Source organism: Arachis duranensis, chromosome 2, assembly GCF_000817695.3.
Source record: "Arachis duranensis cultivar V14167 chromosome 2, aradu.V14167.gnm2.J7QH, whole genome shotgun sequence".
Lineage (NCBI taxonomy): Eukaryota > Viridiplantae > Streptophyta > Magnoliopsida > Fabales > Fabaceae > Arachis > Arachis duranensis.
The window spans coordinates 73,361,325-73,376,277 of NC_029773.3; the positions used below are offsets into that span (position 1 = coordinate 73,361,325).

Sequence of the window (14,953 nt, forward strand, 5' to 3'; positions counted from 1 at the left end):
TATTCCGTGATAAAAAAAATAGAATCATCAAAACTAAAAATATATATGATATTTTACATTAACAAAATTTGAATCTTAATATTTTCTATACTTGTTGAGAAATAATTAATTAATACTTTTCTTATTTGAAACAACACTAGCTAATTCCTTATTTTCTTCACTAAAAATACTGACTCTCTACTAATATTCTTTAGACACATTATTAATTATTTTCTTATTTAGAATAACATTAAAAAGTTATTTTTTAATTTTTAATTATTTAATTTATATTAAATTCTAGATCTTAAATTATAATTTTTTTAACTCTAAATTTTAAATAATAAATCTTAAATAAAATGTTGGCTAATATTAGCAACATAAAGTTTATCTTGTTTTTTATGGATTAAATACTTACCAAATTTTAATATAAGTGTTGGTTCGTATATTTTTCATAATCTATATTAAAGTACCTTTGAGTCTTTAAGTGTGGGGTTTTTATACGTGACTAATTGCAGCTGCAGCAGCAAAATGTACCCAGACTTGAGCTACGCAGAGAACACAACTACCGCAGCAACCCTTGTTATGGGCGTTGCACCGGCCAAGCATCAATTTGAGGGTGGCGCTACTGAAATGGCCGCCGAGAACGGTGGCTGCAAGTGTGGGTCCTCCTGCACCTGCGACCCATGCAGCTGCAAGTAATAATGAATGAATGATGACGAGCTTTCTTATCTTGCTACCTTCACCTGTTGGAAATTCTAAGCAGAGATAACGTCATAAATACATACATAATAAATGTTTGCTTGTTTTTGTTTTGTGTTTGGTTCAAAATCGTTTTAAAATAAATGCTTTGTTGTGTGTTTGTTTGATCTTGTATTTCGCTTATATATTTGTATCATAAATCTCTGCTTATTAATGGAAACACTGTTTTATGGTATGAGAATAAGAGTTTTGCTGTTTAACTTCATAATTTCGGGCATACAGTGTTGTAATTAAAAGAAAAGTAAATAAATTAGGTTGAAAATAGTCAAATACATAACGACGATGCAATACAACACAAACATACTTGATTTTATTGAGATAGAGACATTTGCAGAATAACTAATCTGAAATCGTCGTAAAATCATTTTATTCGTCCATTTAAATAAATATTAAAAATTTCAATTTCAATTGTTATATACAACAACAGTTTAAACGCGACAATAACTCTTAAATAATGAAGCTAAGACAAATCTTTGTCATGATGCTATGATTTATTTTTTCAAGCACAAATTATAGAATTTTATTTTAGGATTCTAATACATATACACATCATAAACTCCTCTGATTTATTTAATTTTATATTTTTAACTAAAAGTTGCACGTAACAAATTAGTCTCTTAAGATTTTAAAATTTTATACTATAATCTTTCAATGAATCAAAATAGGATAATTACAGTGTACAAAAGTAAATTGATATAGAAGTGTGAGATTCTGTGCAGAAGAGTGCACTAAAGACATGTGTCTGTGACTGTTTCAGAGTTATGAGTTGCCTGTGGGAGTAGAGGAAGAGAAAGTTTTGGCTGAGTCGGCTAATGTTCATTGAGCCAACTTGTAAAAGTAACGGTATAAACAAGGTGTTTGAGTTGTAGGGGGTTGGACTGTGGAAATAATTTGGTTGAGAGTAGTTCGTTGTGTTATTACTTATTAGCATGCTTGTTGTTAGAAATAAGAGATCAAATTAAAGAAAGTGTTTTGTATATATTCAGTTTAATGAAATGTTCAATATATAAGAATATTTATAGGTGCTAAATGAATTAAAATACTAAAAATATAGAATCTTACAATTAATATACAGATATGCTATATAAATATAAACGATACTAATTGATCTAAATTGATTCTAATGATTCTCTAACATCCTTCCTCAAACTCAAGTGGGAGCTAAGGATACCAGCTTGAGTTTGGATAACAAAGTCTGGAAACAAGTCGGGTGTGAGCTTTCGTGAAGATATCAGCAGTCTGATCCAGTGTTCCAACAGCAATGAGACGAACAACATCAATAAGGATACGTTGATGAACAAAGTGACAATCAATTTCAATGTGTTTGGTGTGTTCATGAAACACATCATTATGTGCAATTTGAATAGCACTGTGGTTATCACAAAAAACATCAGTAGGAGACGACTGAGGCGCACCCAGATCTTCGAAAAGCCAAAGAACCGAGATAACCTCAGCAGTGGTGTCAGCGAGGGCACGGTATTCAGCTTCTGTGCTTGAGCGAGCAGTGAACGTTTGCTTCTTAGCACGCCAAGAAATGAGAGCGTCGCCAAGAAACAAACAGTAACCAGTAGTAGAATGACGATCAGTGGGACCACCAGTCCAATCAGCATCGGTGTAAGCCTAAAAAGACAAAGAGGAATGGGCAGAAAAATAAAGGCCATGCAATAAAGTGCCTTTGATGTAGCGAAGAATGCGAAGAACTGCCGCATAGTGAGTAGTACGAGGAGCTGATAAAAACTGGCTAAGTACATGAACCGGATAGGCGATGTCTGGTCGGGTGACAGTCAAGTAGACGAGACCTCCAACTAACTGTCGATAGAGAGTCGGATTATCCAAAACAGTGCCATCCATAGGGGTAAATCAAACATTAAGCTCAAGAGGAGTAGACTCAGTGCGACTATTTGTAATCCTAGCGCGAGCAAGAAGATCTGAAGCATACTTAGCCTGAGAGAGATATATGCCATCATCGGTGGAGATGACATCGAGACCAAGAAAATAGCTGAGAGAACCAAGATTTTTCATCTCAAAGGTACGGTGAAGTGAGGCCTTGAGATCATAGATACCATCAACATCATCTACAGTAATGATCATGTCATCAACATACAAAAGTAGAAGAATAACTCCACGTTCGCTTTTACGAATGAAGAGGGCATTCTCATGAGGGCTAGAAGTAAAACCCAAACTGCATATGGTAGTGCTGAACTTGTCAAACCATTCACGAGGAGCTTGCTTAAGTCCATAAAGTGCCTTGCGAAGGAGACAAACCTTACTAGAAGGACAAGGATATCCCGAAAGGGGTTTCATATAGACTTTCTTTTTCAAATCCCCATTAAGAAATGCATTCTTCACATCCATCTGACTGAGAGACAATTTTTTAACCACAACAATGTCAAGAAGAGCTCTAACAGACGTAAGACAAGCGACAAGAGCAAAAGTCTCTTCATAATCAATACCATACTCTTGCGTACAACCTTGAGCAACCAAGCAGACCTTATAACGGTCAATAGAGCCATCAGAGGGAGTCTTATTCTTGTATATCCATCTGCTGCCCACAACTTCCTGATCAGAATGGGGATCAACCAAATCCCAAGTGTGTGCTTTTTCAAGTGTCTGTATTTTTTCCTACATTGCCTGTTGCAAATTTGAATTTGTGGAGGCTTCTCTGAATGACTTAGGTTCATGTTGATGAAGGATAGTAGAAAACAATGATAATCAAGAAGATGAGGAGGTGGATTCCTTACCCTAGAAGAACGAGCGGGAGGAGGAGGCATGGCGGTAGGAGCAGGATCATTGGGAGATTGAGAAGGCAGAAGAACAGAAGGCTGTAGAGGGTCACTCGAGATAGAATCTGTAGAATCATCACTAGAAAAAAGATCAACATTGGGGTTAGTAAACAAAGGTGACTGAGTAGTAGGAATTGACTTAAAGGATGAGAATTGAGAAAACATGTGATGCTCCCAGAAGACAACATGGCGAGATATATGAATACTTTTAGAGAGAGGATCCCAACAACGATAACCCTTGTGTTCAGTGCCATAACCAAGGAAATAACACATACGAGCCCGATGTTCAAGTTTACTATGTTCATGAGGCTGAAGAAGAACAAAACATACACAACAGAAAATTCGAAGAGAACTATAATCTGGAGGGGTATGATAAAGATGCTCAAAGGGAGTAACATTACCAAGAACAGAAGAAGGGAGTCTATTGATAACATGAATAGCAGTAAGAACAGCTTCACCCCAAGTACGCTTAGGAAATGAAGAAGAAAGAAGCATTGCACGGACGGAGTCAAGAATATGACGGTGTTTGCGTTCAGCTCTACCATTTTGTTGAGACGTACTAGGACAAGAAAACTCAGACAAAGTACCATGTTCTTCAAGAAAGGTTAAGAGTTTGGAATCACAGTATTTCATAGCATTATCACGTCGGAAAATCTTAATGACCTTGGAAAACTGATTTTTAATCATAGTAGCAAAGTTGATATAGATCTGAGGTAACTCATGGTGATTAGTCATCAAATAAACCCAAGTAAAATGGGAATAATCATCAATGAAAACGAAAAAGTATCGAGCTCCGCCCATAGAGGCAGTGGGAGCGGGGCCCCAAACATCAGAGTGAATGAGATCAAAAGGAGAGCAAGCAAGAGATGAATTATTGTGAAAAGATAAAGCAGGTTGTTTGGCAGTTTGACAAGAAATGCAATCAAAAGATTCATTTAGAACCTGACCTAAAACACCCTGAGACACAAGAAGACGCAGTTTTCCTAAGTAGGTGTGGGCAAGACGTTGATGCCATAATTAAAGGGTAGAGGGAGAAGAAGCAGCACAGAGATTTGGTACAGGAGGAATATGAAGATTCTCGAGTTCAAACAACCTTCTAACCTTACGTCCAGTCTCGATGATTGGACCCGTCCGAAGATCCTGTACACGACAACCAGAAACAGAAAAAGTGACTTCAAAACCCAAATCAACAAGTTGACCAACAGAAATAAGATTAAAATTTAATTTGGGAATATAATAAGTATCAGGAAGATTAAGAGTTGACTGGGATATAGAACCCTTGTGTGTTGCGTGCAAGAGGGAGCCATTTGCAGTATTGATAGAAGGTCCATTTGTAGTGGTCGACAGGGATGAGAAAATATTACGCAACGGAGACATGTGATTAAAGCAACCTGAGTCAAAGTACCATTTAGAGTTACCTGGAGGGGTCGAAAAAGCAGCAGGGGTATTACCAAAAACGGAGAGAAGACGCTAAAGAAGAGATGCAATATCTGATAGAGAGACAGGAGACGGGTTGAGTGGATCAGGACGTGATGGGCGAGTAGGGCAGGCAATAATTAAATGTCCCAAGAGCTTGCAGTAACGGCAGAACAACTGTGAACAATGGTAGCTAATATGACCTTTCTGGTGGCATGTGAGACATTTAATAGAAGGACAGTCGGAGAAGAGGTACCCTGAACGGTTACAATTTCGACAGAATTTACCTTTTCTGTCGGTGGCAGCAAAAACATCTGGCTTTTCCATGAGTAGTAGTCACAAAGATCAAAGAGAGGAGAGAAAACGGCAATTTCAGAGCAGAAAATGAGAAATTGGAGTGCAAAATCGAAAAGAGCTCACCCAAAAACCTTAGGGAGGGTCCCGTTGTCCGCCACGTCAGCGAAACGACGACACGTGGCAGCACCTGAGAGGCAGAAGAAGACACGCTGGCGACGAGGTGGAACGCGGGTCAACCGGTGGGTCGGGTCGGGTCGTTCGCGGGTCGGTGGATACCCAGATGGCTTGCATTGCGACGTGTGGAAGCTCCAGGGGTGTTCGATCTGCACCAAGATCCAACGGCCGCTGAAGCTTCTGGAATGAGAAATAATAGAGGTGTGCAGCAAGGTTCCCGCGGCGCGTGAGGGCGCGTCCGGGGGTGTATGGCGGCGATCTTGGCAGCGTTGGAAAGCTAACAGAGAGAAGAACACGATGATGCCGGAGGTGATGAACCAAAGCGTCGAAAATAGATCGAAAAACGAAATCAAAGAGGCACTGTCGGAAGAGAAAAAAACAAGAAGGCCATGAACAAAACTTCATTGAAAAAAAAAACCTTAGGCTCTTGATACCATATTAGAAACAAGAGACCAAACTAAAGAAAGTGTTTTGTGTATATTCAGTCTGATGAAACGTACAATATACAAGGGATATTTATAGGTGCTAAATGAATCAAAGTACTAAAGACATAGAATCCTACAATTAATATACAAATATGCTATATAAATATAAACGATACTAATTGATCTAAATTGATTCTAATGATTCTCTAACACTTGTTATCATCCAATAAGTATGTGGTAATATTCAATTTGGTTTTTAGACTTTATGTGAGTTTTAATTTAGTTTTTGAAGTTTTAATTATCTTTTTTAGTTTTTGAACTTTGTAAACGTGACTCACATTAGTCATTGAAACAATTTTTGACACAAAAATATTAATAAAGTACTGACATGGACAACCAAATATCATACTAGAACTTGTAAAATGAGATCATTTTGGTTTTCGCGCTCAAATAACTCAAAAAACAATGACAAATCACTTGTTTTAGGAGAAAATTTTTTGATAAATACTACTAATTTTCGACACAAAAATATTAATAAAGCGCTGACATGGACAACCAAATATCATGCTAGAACTTGTAAAATGAGATCATTTTGGTTTTCGCGCTCAAATAACTCAAAAAACAATGACAAATCACTTGTTTTAGGAGAAAAATTTTTGATAAATACTATTTACGATATTTTTTTAGATTATTTGAGTGCCAAAATAAAAACGACGTCGTTTTACAGGTCTAACGTGGTATCCAATAGTCTACGTTAATGTTCTACTAACGTTTGTGTATCTATTTATCAAAAATTATTCTAGAAACTAACATGAGCTACATTCACAAAGTTTAGGAACTAAATAGAGACAATAAAAATTTCAGAGACTAAATTAAAATTTAAATATAAATTAAGAGACCAAATTAATTATTATCTCTTGTTGATAATTTTAGAAAACAAAATTTAAAATAATTATATCTTCTTTTACATAATAAAACAAAATCAAACAAAAAGATGAATTACCCATTTATAATTCTTTTATAATTGATTATTTAATGACAAATAGTGCTTTGAAAAATGATTGTACGAAATATTATAAAAAACGATGCAAAAGAATAAAGTATAAAACAGATACCATATAATTTAATTTATTTATTTTAAAATATTTATCTAAGAAGAACAGACTAACATATATATAAAAATAAAGGAAAATAAAAGTGAGAGATATTACAAAATGATAATATCAAAACACTGAAGTATACATGTGTAATATAATGTCTTATAATTCTTTTTTTTTAAATTAATTGTCTGGCAACATAAACCATAATGCATAAAAATATAAAAATGTCTTAATATTCTATAAAATTATAGGTGGATAATACTGTTCGTAAATAAATGAATATATTTAAGCAATGATTATTTATTAATTATTTCAATTAAATTTTATTACGATATAATATTTTATTTATAATTTTTTTAATATCTTCCTATTTTTTAATCTCATTTTTCACTTGAACTTTTTTTTAGATTTAATTTTTTTTATTCATATAAACACAAACTGAAAAGTGCACTACAAAATTACTCATATCCCACAAGTATAAACATTTTCAAACCGAAACTATCTAATATTATAGATCTTAAAGAATTAAGGTTAATGTAAAAATTTAATTTACAAGAAATTTATGATCAATTTAAAATATTCAAATATTTTGAATAAAGTAAACATCCAGTTCCACCAGCGGCGGAGACAGTTAGATAGACCCCCTAGCAGTTGCTTCAGCTAACAAATTGGAGTAGGTACAACTGGTAAAGCTACTAAATCGACTTGAGCAAGAGATGCTGGCTCTAGAACGGAGGGAAAACCGCAATAATTCAAATCAATCGGTAGATGAAGAATTCATTGTCAAAGCATAGCCTCTTTATTTATATGGACGTTGCCTGCCTGGGTTGAACAAAAAATCCCTATTCCAGAGTCATCGATAGAATATTCAGGGCCTATTCCTTTCTTACTTTTTTTATGCCAATGTTGGTGACTGGAGATAACTCTCTTCAATTATTCCTGGGATGGGAGGGAGTAGGCTTGGCTTGAAGGCCCTTATATTTTTGGCGAGAGAGGGACCGAAGTAAGACAGTAAAAGAGAGGGACTTCCTTCTTTCACGTACTGAAAGGAAGGCCTTTCTCATAGCGAGTAATCTTTATTTTGGTTGCTTTCGTGAGAAAGGGGATGGGGAGTGGTGAGGAGGCCCAATCCCCCTTCTAAAAAACACCATAAACAGATTTAAGTGTTGAAAAAATATTATTAAAATGGCAAAGACACATCTAAAACATTTAAAAACATGAAACAATGTTTGAAGATGTTTTTTTTTTAATAAGTGAATAAAAACATATAAAGCTTTTTTCATCCTTTATTGTTTGATATATACCCGTATTAATAATTTCGTAAATCAGTTAAATTAATTATTTTTTTGATGTTATAAAATAAAACTTACACATAGATTACTATTTTTTTCTATGTATTTTTTGATTTGGATAATTCTTTTTAAACAATAAATTAAATTATAGAGGAATGTTATAGGGGATCAGCAAATTTTGTGATTTAATTTGTAGTCATTAATTAGTTATCATTGATAAAAGTGTGTCCCTAAATTTTCTCTTAAATTATATCATATGTATTTCGTGTTTTATTTTATTATTTTAATTTATTTTTTCGTTATACCATTCACTCTCACTTTAGGATTAGGCATAAAATACATGAAAATATTGAGGGTTTTTTTTTTTTTACATTTTAAAACAATAAATTTTGCATTTTTTGGTTTTGTATTCTTAAAAGATAAAAATAGAAAATAAATAATATGATCTTTAGTTTTTGAAAATATATGTAAAAATAAACTTTTAAAAGTTACAACGGTTACTGCCAACGTATATATTAGTAGATACATTAACACACTCCTAAGTCTTAAGCATATGTATTTAGCACTAATTTATAAATTTTATAGATTTATATGTAAAAATTCTCTATCTCGTTGATAGTTTTTAAATCAATCACCGTGAATAACATTTATAACAAATAAAAAAATATAAATTGGTTGATGTTTTTTTAAGGTTTTTTTTTATTGGAGTTGTTAATTATTTATTAAATTGTAACTAGATAATTAGTTTTAACTTTGTGGATTTTACTTAGTAGATAATTAGTTTTAACTAGATAAATTGGTTGATGCTTTTTTTTAAGTTTTTTTTTTTACCGAAGTTAGCAATTACTACTTCTAATATAATTTTTTTAAATGAGGATTATTTTTTAAGTATTTTTGTTAGTAATTTTATATAATATTTTTTTATTCTCTTATTTTAAGTATCGTATAATATATAATGTTTTATATTGTTAATTTTATAACTCATCTTTTTTACCATTACTTCTTTAAAAGACTTCAATATTTTATAACATTTATCATCATTATTATGACTTCAAATATTGCATCCAGCGTCTATATGTATATTACATGTTTTAAAAAATATAAATAGTTAAGAGGATATTAATATAGAAACTTTAGTTGTATGGGATATCTTGCTAATTATTGTGAAAACTGTTATAAGAAGTAAATTAAGATTGAAAGGAAGATATATATGCTTAGTTTCATAATTAAATGATATCTATCATAATATTCTTACATGGCAAAATTATAAGCAATCTATACATTATCACCTGAATATAGAATGACTTTGACATCAATTTTTATAAAATATAAATAGATAGATGATTTAGGATTTAATAAGATTTAGAATTAAGAATTTATATATATTTTTTTTATCATTGTTACATACTTGATCCAAAATTGGAGAGAGAGAATTTAATTTATAAATTATCTTTTTCGGTAATGTCATCAAAGATAAACACAAATTAAATAAAATATACATTACACTAAAATCATTATAAAAAAAATAATATTTGTAATAAAAAAAATTGTTACAAAAAATCGAAATTTTGAAACAAAATGATTTTGTAACAAAAAAAGGACCTGTTGCAGTATGTCTTATTACAAAAAGTTTTTGTAACAAAAAACGAAATTATTACAATTCAAAGTGATATTTTGTAACAAATTTTTCTGATACAAAAAATCAGAAATCGTTACAAAAGTGGTAACAAATTTTGATCTTCAAGGTATTTTTTGTAATAATCTATTTTTTCCTATCATAAAATTTTGTTACAAAATGTAACTTGATTTTGTAACATTTTTTTTCTTTTGCTACAAAACACTATTTATTTTGTAATAATTTTTTTTAATACAAATTACACACATAATTTATCAAATTATATTATTTTTTAATTAATTAATATATTAACTAATTTACTCAAAAAGTCAACATTTATATAATATATAATAACATAGATAGTTTAAATATCTTTCATTAACTAATATTGTTTTATAAATCTTCAACATATATACTTTAAAGTATAAACTAACAAGACACATTGAAGAACCCTAATCAACTAGATAGATACATAAGACAAGAAAAATAAAGAATTATAAATCTCCAAAATGTAAACTACAAATTATAAACTCCATCATGTTCATACAGCTCCTTTCTCATTTCTCATGGAGAAGTTCTAATAAGTGCCACACACCTAAAAAGACCACCAAACAAAAAACACTAGCTTAAGAAACAAGATTTATTTTTCCTTTAAAAATGCACAGGAAAAAATAAAAAACTATACTCGTATTATTCAACAATGAATACAAACTCTAAAATTCTTACCATGAATAACCTTTGGAGAGAAGTACAATAAAATAGGACATGTTGATACAATAATCATGACTCAGATCTAAACTTGCATTTTAGTTTAAGAAATTTATTAAATATCATAAAAATATAAAACAAATGTTACAATAATAAAGACGTTTAAGAACATATTTACTTTTTTTCCTTTATTTATTACCTTATAAAAGTTAGTGAAGACATGACTACCAGTAAAGCAATACATAGGAGTGGTATTTTAGCAGACTATTAAGTAGTTCAAAGAATAGCTGCAGGAGGAACAAAAAGAGGGTAACAGTGAAATACCTTCTATTATAAGATAATTGAATGTGATGATAAAAAGATAGTTAGTATAAAATTATTGTTAATATAATATTTACACAACACTGAATGATGTTCAAATGAGTGATGATCATGTAACATTTTTTTTTGCCTCGGAAAGCCGAAAAGCCATTGCCACAAGTGATATCCAGAAACAAAACATATAAATTTTATTCATAATGATATCAAAATCTAATACTTAAATACTCAAACCAGGAAACTAATTATTGAATAATTAATAGATCCTATGTCATAGATAATTAGAGAATTAAATAAAAGCTCATGAATAAGAACCATCTAATAAAAGTGTACATCAGTTGAATAATAGCTCTTAACAATATGATAACTTTTTTTTGTGATAAAATCTCATGAATAAAAGCTCACCTTCCAAACCCATGCTTGACAATGTTCTGAAATGAGCAAGTTAATCTCTTAGCAGTAAATTCAAGAGAAGGAAGCAACTAAGTGTGAAATCTCATATTCCTAGGGAGGTTTTTGGTAAAGACCCAAAATCTATGTTGAAAGCTTGGTTTAGTGGAAGGCCGTGTGAAATAAAAATTGAAGCCGTAGAGCAATACAACAACAACAACAAAGCCTTGTCCCACTAAGTGGGGTCGGCTACATGAATCAAACGACGCCATTGTGCTCTGTCATGTATCATGTCTACAGAGAGACCGTTTACATGTAGATCTCGTTTGACCACCTCATGGATGGTCTTCTTAGATCTTCCTCTGCCTTTCTCTTTTTGTCCATCTTCCATCTCATCCACCCTCCTGACTGGATGTTCTATCGGTCTTCTTCTCACATGTCCAAACTACCTGAGACGTGATTCAACCATCTTTTCCACAATGGGTGCTACTCCAACTCTCTCCCTTATATCTTCATTCCTTATTTTATCCAATCGCGTATGACCACTCATCCATCTCAACATCTTCATCTCTGCCACACTCAGCTTATGTTCGTGCTTCCCTTTAGCCACCTAACACTCCGTACCATATAACATAGCCGGTCTTATAGCAGTGCGATAGAATTTACCTTTAAATTTTAGAGGCACTTTTTTGTCGCATATAAAACCAGATGCACTCCGCCATTTTGACCAACCTGCTTGGATCCTATGATTTACATCCTGTTCAATCTCTCCATTATCCTGTATGATGCACCCAAGATACTTAAAACTTTTAACTTTTTGTAGGATATTTTCTCCAATCTTCACCTCTATATTGGGGTTTTTCCTTCTCAGACTGAACTTAAATTCCATATATTCCGTCTTGCTACGGCTTATGCGCAGACCATACACTTCTAAAGCTTCTCTCCATAACTCCAACTTCTTATTTAGGTCTTCCCTTGACTCTCCCATAAGGATGATATCATCGGCAAAAAGCATGCACCATGGCACAGGCTCTTGGATGTGCTCTGTGAGTACTTCCAAAACTAATGTGAAAAGGTATAGACTTAAGGATGATCCCTGGTGTAATCCTATACCAATAGGAAATTCCTCTGTCACACCACCTTGAGTCTTCACACTAGTTGTACCCCATCATACATGTCTTTAATTGCCCGAATATATGCAATCATTGCTCTCCTCTTTTCTAAAACCTTCCATAAGACCTCCCTTGGTACCCTATCATATGCTTTTTCCAAATCAATAAACACCATATGTAGATCCCTTTTATTACTACGATACCTCTCCATCATCCTTCTTAATAGGTATATCGCTTCAGTGGTAGATCTGCATGGCATAAATCCAAATTGGTTCTCTGTTACTTGTGTCTCTTTTCTCAACCTCCGTTCTATCACCCTTTCCCATAACTTCATAGTATGACTCATAAGCTTAATCCCTCTATAATTTCCGCAACTTTGTATATCCCTCTTATTCCTGTAGATAGGTACCAAGGTGCTCTTTCTCCACTCATCAAGCATCTTCTTTGACCTTAAAATCTCATTAAAAAGCTTGGTTAACCAGTTGATGCCTTTTTCTCCAAGACCCTTCCAAACCTCAATCGGGATATTATCAGGTCCTACTGCCCTGCTATTTTTCATCTGCTTTAGAGTCTCTTTTACCTCGAAGTCTCGAATCCTTTGATAGTAGTCAAAGTTTTGATCTTCTTCCCTTGTGCATAATCGACCAAGGCTCGGAAGAGTCTTCTGTCCCTCATTAAATAACTCGTAGAAGTAGCTCTTTCACCTTTCATTAATCTTCTCATCTTGAGCCAACACCTCTCCATCCTTATCCTTTATGCACTTAACCTGATCCAAATCTCTCGTTCTTCTTTCCCGCCTCTTTGCGATTCTATATATATCTTTTTCTCCTTTTTTCGTGCCCAAAGACTGGTAGAGACCCTCATATGCTCTTGTTCTTGCTTCACTTACAACCACTTTTGTCTCTTTCTTAGCCGCCTTATATTTTTCCCAGTTATCTGCATTGCGGCATAAAAACCACTCATTAAAGCATTCCCTTTTTATCTTTATTTGTTCTTGTATACTCGCATTCTACCACCAGGACTTCTTGTCTCTTGGTCCTATTCCTTTAGATTCACCAAAACTTTCTTTTGCTGTTCTTATAATAACTTCTGCCATCTCCCTCCACATCTCTTCCGCGCTTCCATTCCTACCCATTTTTCCTCTTCTCCTACCCGTCTTAGGAAACTTCTTTGTTCCTCACCTTTCATCTGCCACCACCTCGTCCTTGGGTTCTTCGTATGATATCTTTTCCTCAACTTTTGCTCAACGCAAAAATCCATGACGAGCACCCTATGTTGTGTTGTCAAACTCTCTCCCGGGATAATTTTACAGTTAATGCAAAATTTCTGGTCGACTCTCCTCAACAAGAAGAAGTCGATTTGAGAGCTTGTCATGCCACTCTTATAGGTTATAAGATGTTCGTCTCTTTTTTTAAAACATATATTTGCGATGAGAAGATCAAAGATTGAGGAAAAGTCCAAAATAGTTTTACCCTCGGCATTGATCACCCCAAAACCATGGCCTCCGTGAATACTCCCATATCTAGTCACTTCTCTCCCAACATGGCCATTTAAATCTCTTCCTAAGAAAATCTTATCTCCCAAAAGTATGCCTTGAACCAAACTCTCTAGATCCTCCCAAAACCTTATCTTGTGTTGTTCGTCCGAACCCACTTGCAGTGCATAGGCGCTAATCACATGGAAAGCACCTCCCTCTACCACAAGTTTGATAGAGATGATCCGATCTCCCACCCTCTTGACATCCACTATGTCCTTCTTCCACTGCTTATCCACAATTATTCCAACCCCATTCCTATTCTTCACCTTTCCTGTATACCAAAGTTTGAAACCAGAAGTATCCAACTCCCTAGCATTTGCACCAACCCATTTCGTTTCTTGTAGGCACATAATGTTAATCTTCCTCCTTGTCATGGTGTCCACCACCTCTATGGACTTTTCTGTTAGAGTGCCTATGTTTCATGTCCCGAATCTCAACCTTCTGTCGCTTCGACCTTTACCTTTTACTTTGTGAACTAGCTTATTTACCCTCGTCCGTTCACGAAAACGCAAGAACCCTTGCTCATTTAACACTACATCCAGGCACCAATGCAGCGGCTCTTGCTTTGACACCGTACTCGAGCCATATGGCGCGTTGCTTTTGGGCAACGACCTAGTTTTAGCGCAATAATGTCTTTGATTCATGTCATGAGGGTTCGGCTATATTTTTATGTTTGTTGCTGAAGACCTAACACAACCCTCCTCCTTTATCCGGGTTTGGGACCGGCAATATACCGCAAGTGTAACATAGACATAGAGCAATGATATCCAGAAATTCAAATGAAAATATAACAACAAAGCCAAAGTCCAGGTTCAAAATCAGCAACAATATCAACCCAGTCAAAGCATTCCAAATTTTAAATAATCACAAACGAACCAACAAATCATGAAAACAAAAATTATAGATATTCAATTGGAGCAACCAAATCTGGAGGCAACAATCCTCAACAATTTGATCAAGACAGTCACAATCTAATCACAATTAAGCCACAAAAGCACAAAGAATAACAGGACAGCAGCACATTTACCATGAATAATCACAAACAGTA

General features: G+C 33.8%; 1 protein-coding gene and 1 pseudogene across 2 annotated transcripts in view; one reads left to right on the top strand and one right to left on the bottom strand.

Annotated features, from left to right (window-relative positions):
- The window catches only part of LOC107474867 (metallothionein-like protein 2), a 1,591-nt gene extending 678 nt beyond the window's left edge, over positions 1-913 (top strand). Inside the window, exon 2 of one of the 2 annotated variants that reach the window (XM_016094513.3) lies at positions 495-913. In XM_016094513.3, the coding sequence (XP_015949999.1) occupies positions 495-678 (184 nt within the window). In that variant the 3' untranslated portion in view covers positions 679-913. The remainder of the gene's footprint in view (positions 1-494) is intronic. The other variant, XM_016094514.3, reaches the window with a different exon arrangement.
- Positions 914-2,598: 1,685 nt separating this feature from the next.
- LOC110277896 (uncharacterized) lies at positions 2,599-14,558 on the bottom strand (annotated as a pseudogene).
- Positions 14,559-14,953: the final 395 nt, after the last annotated feature.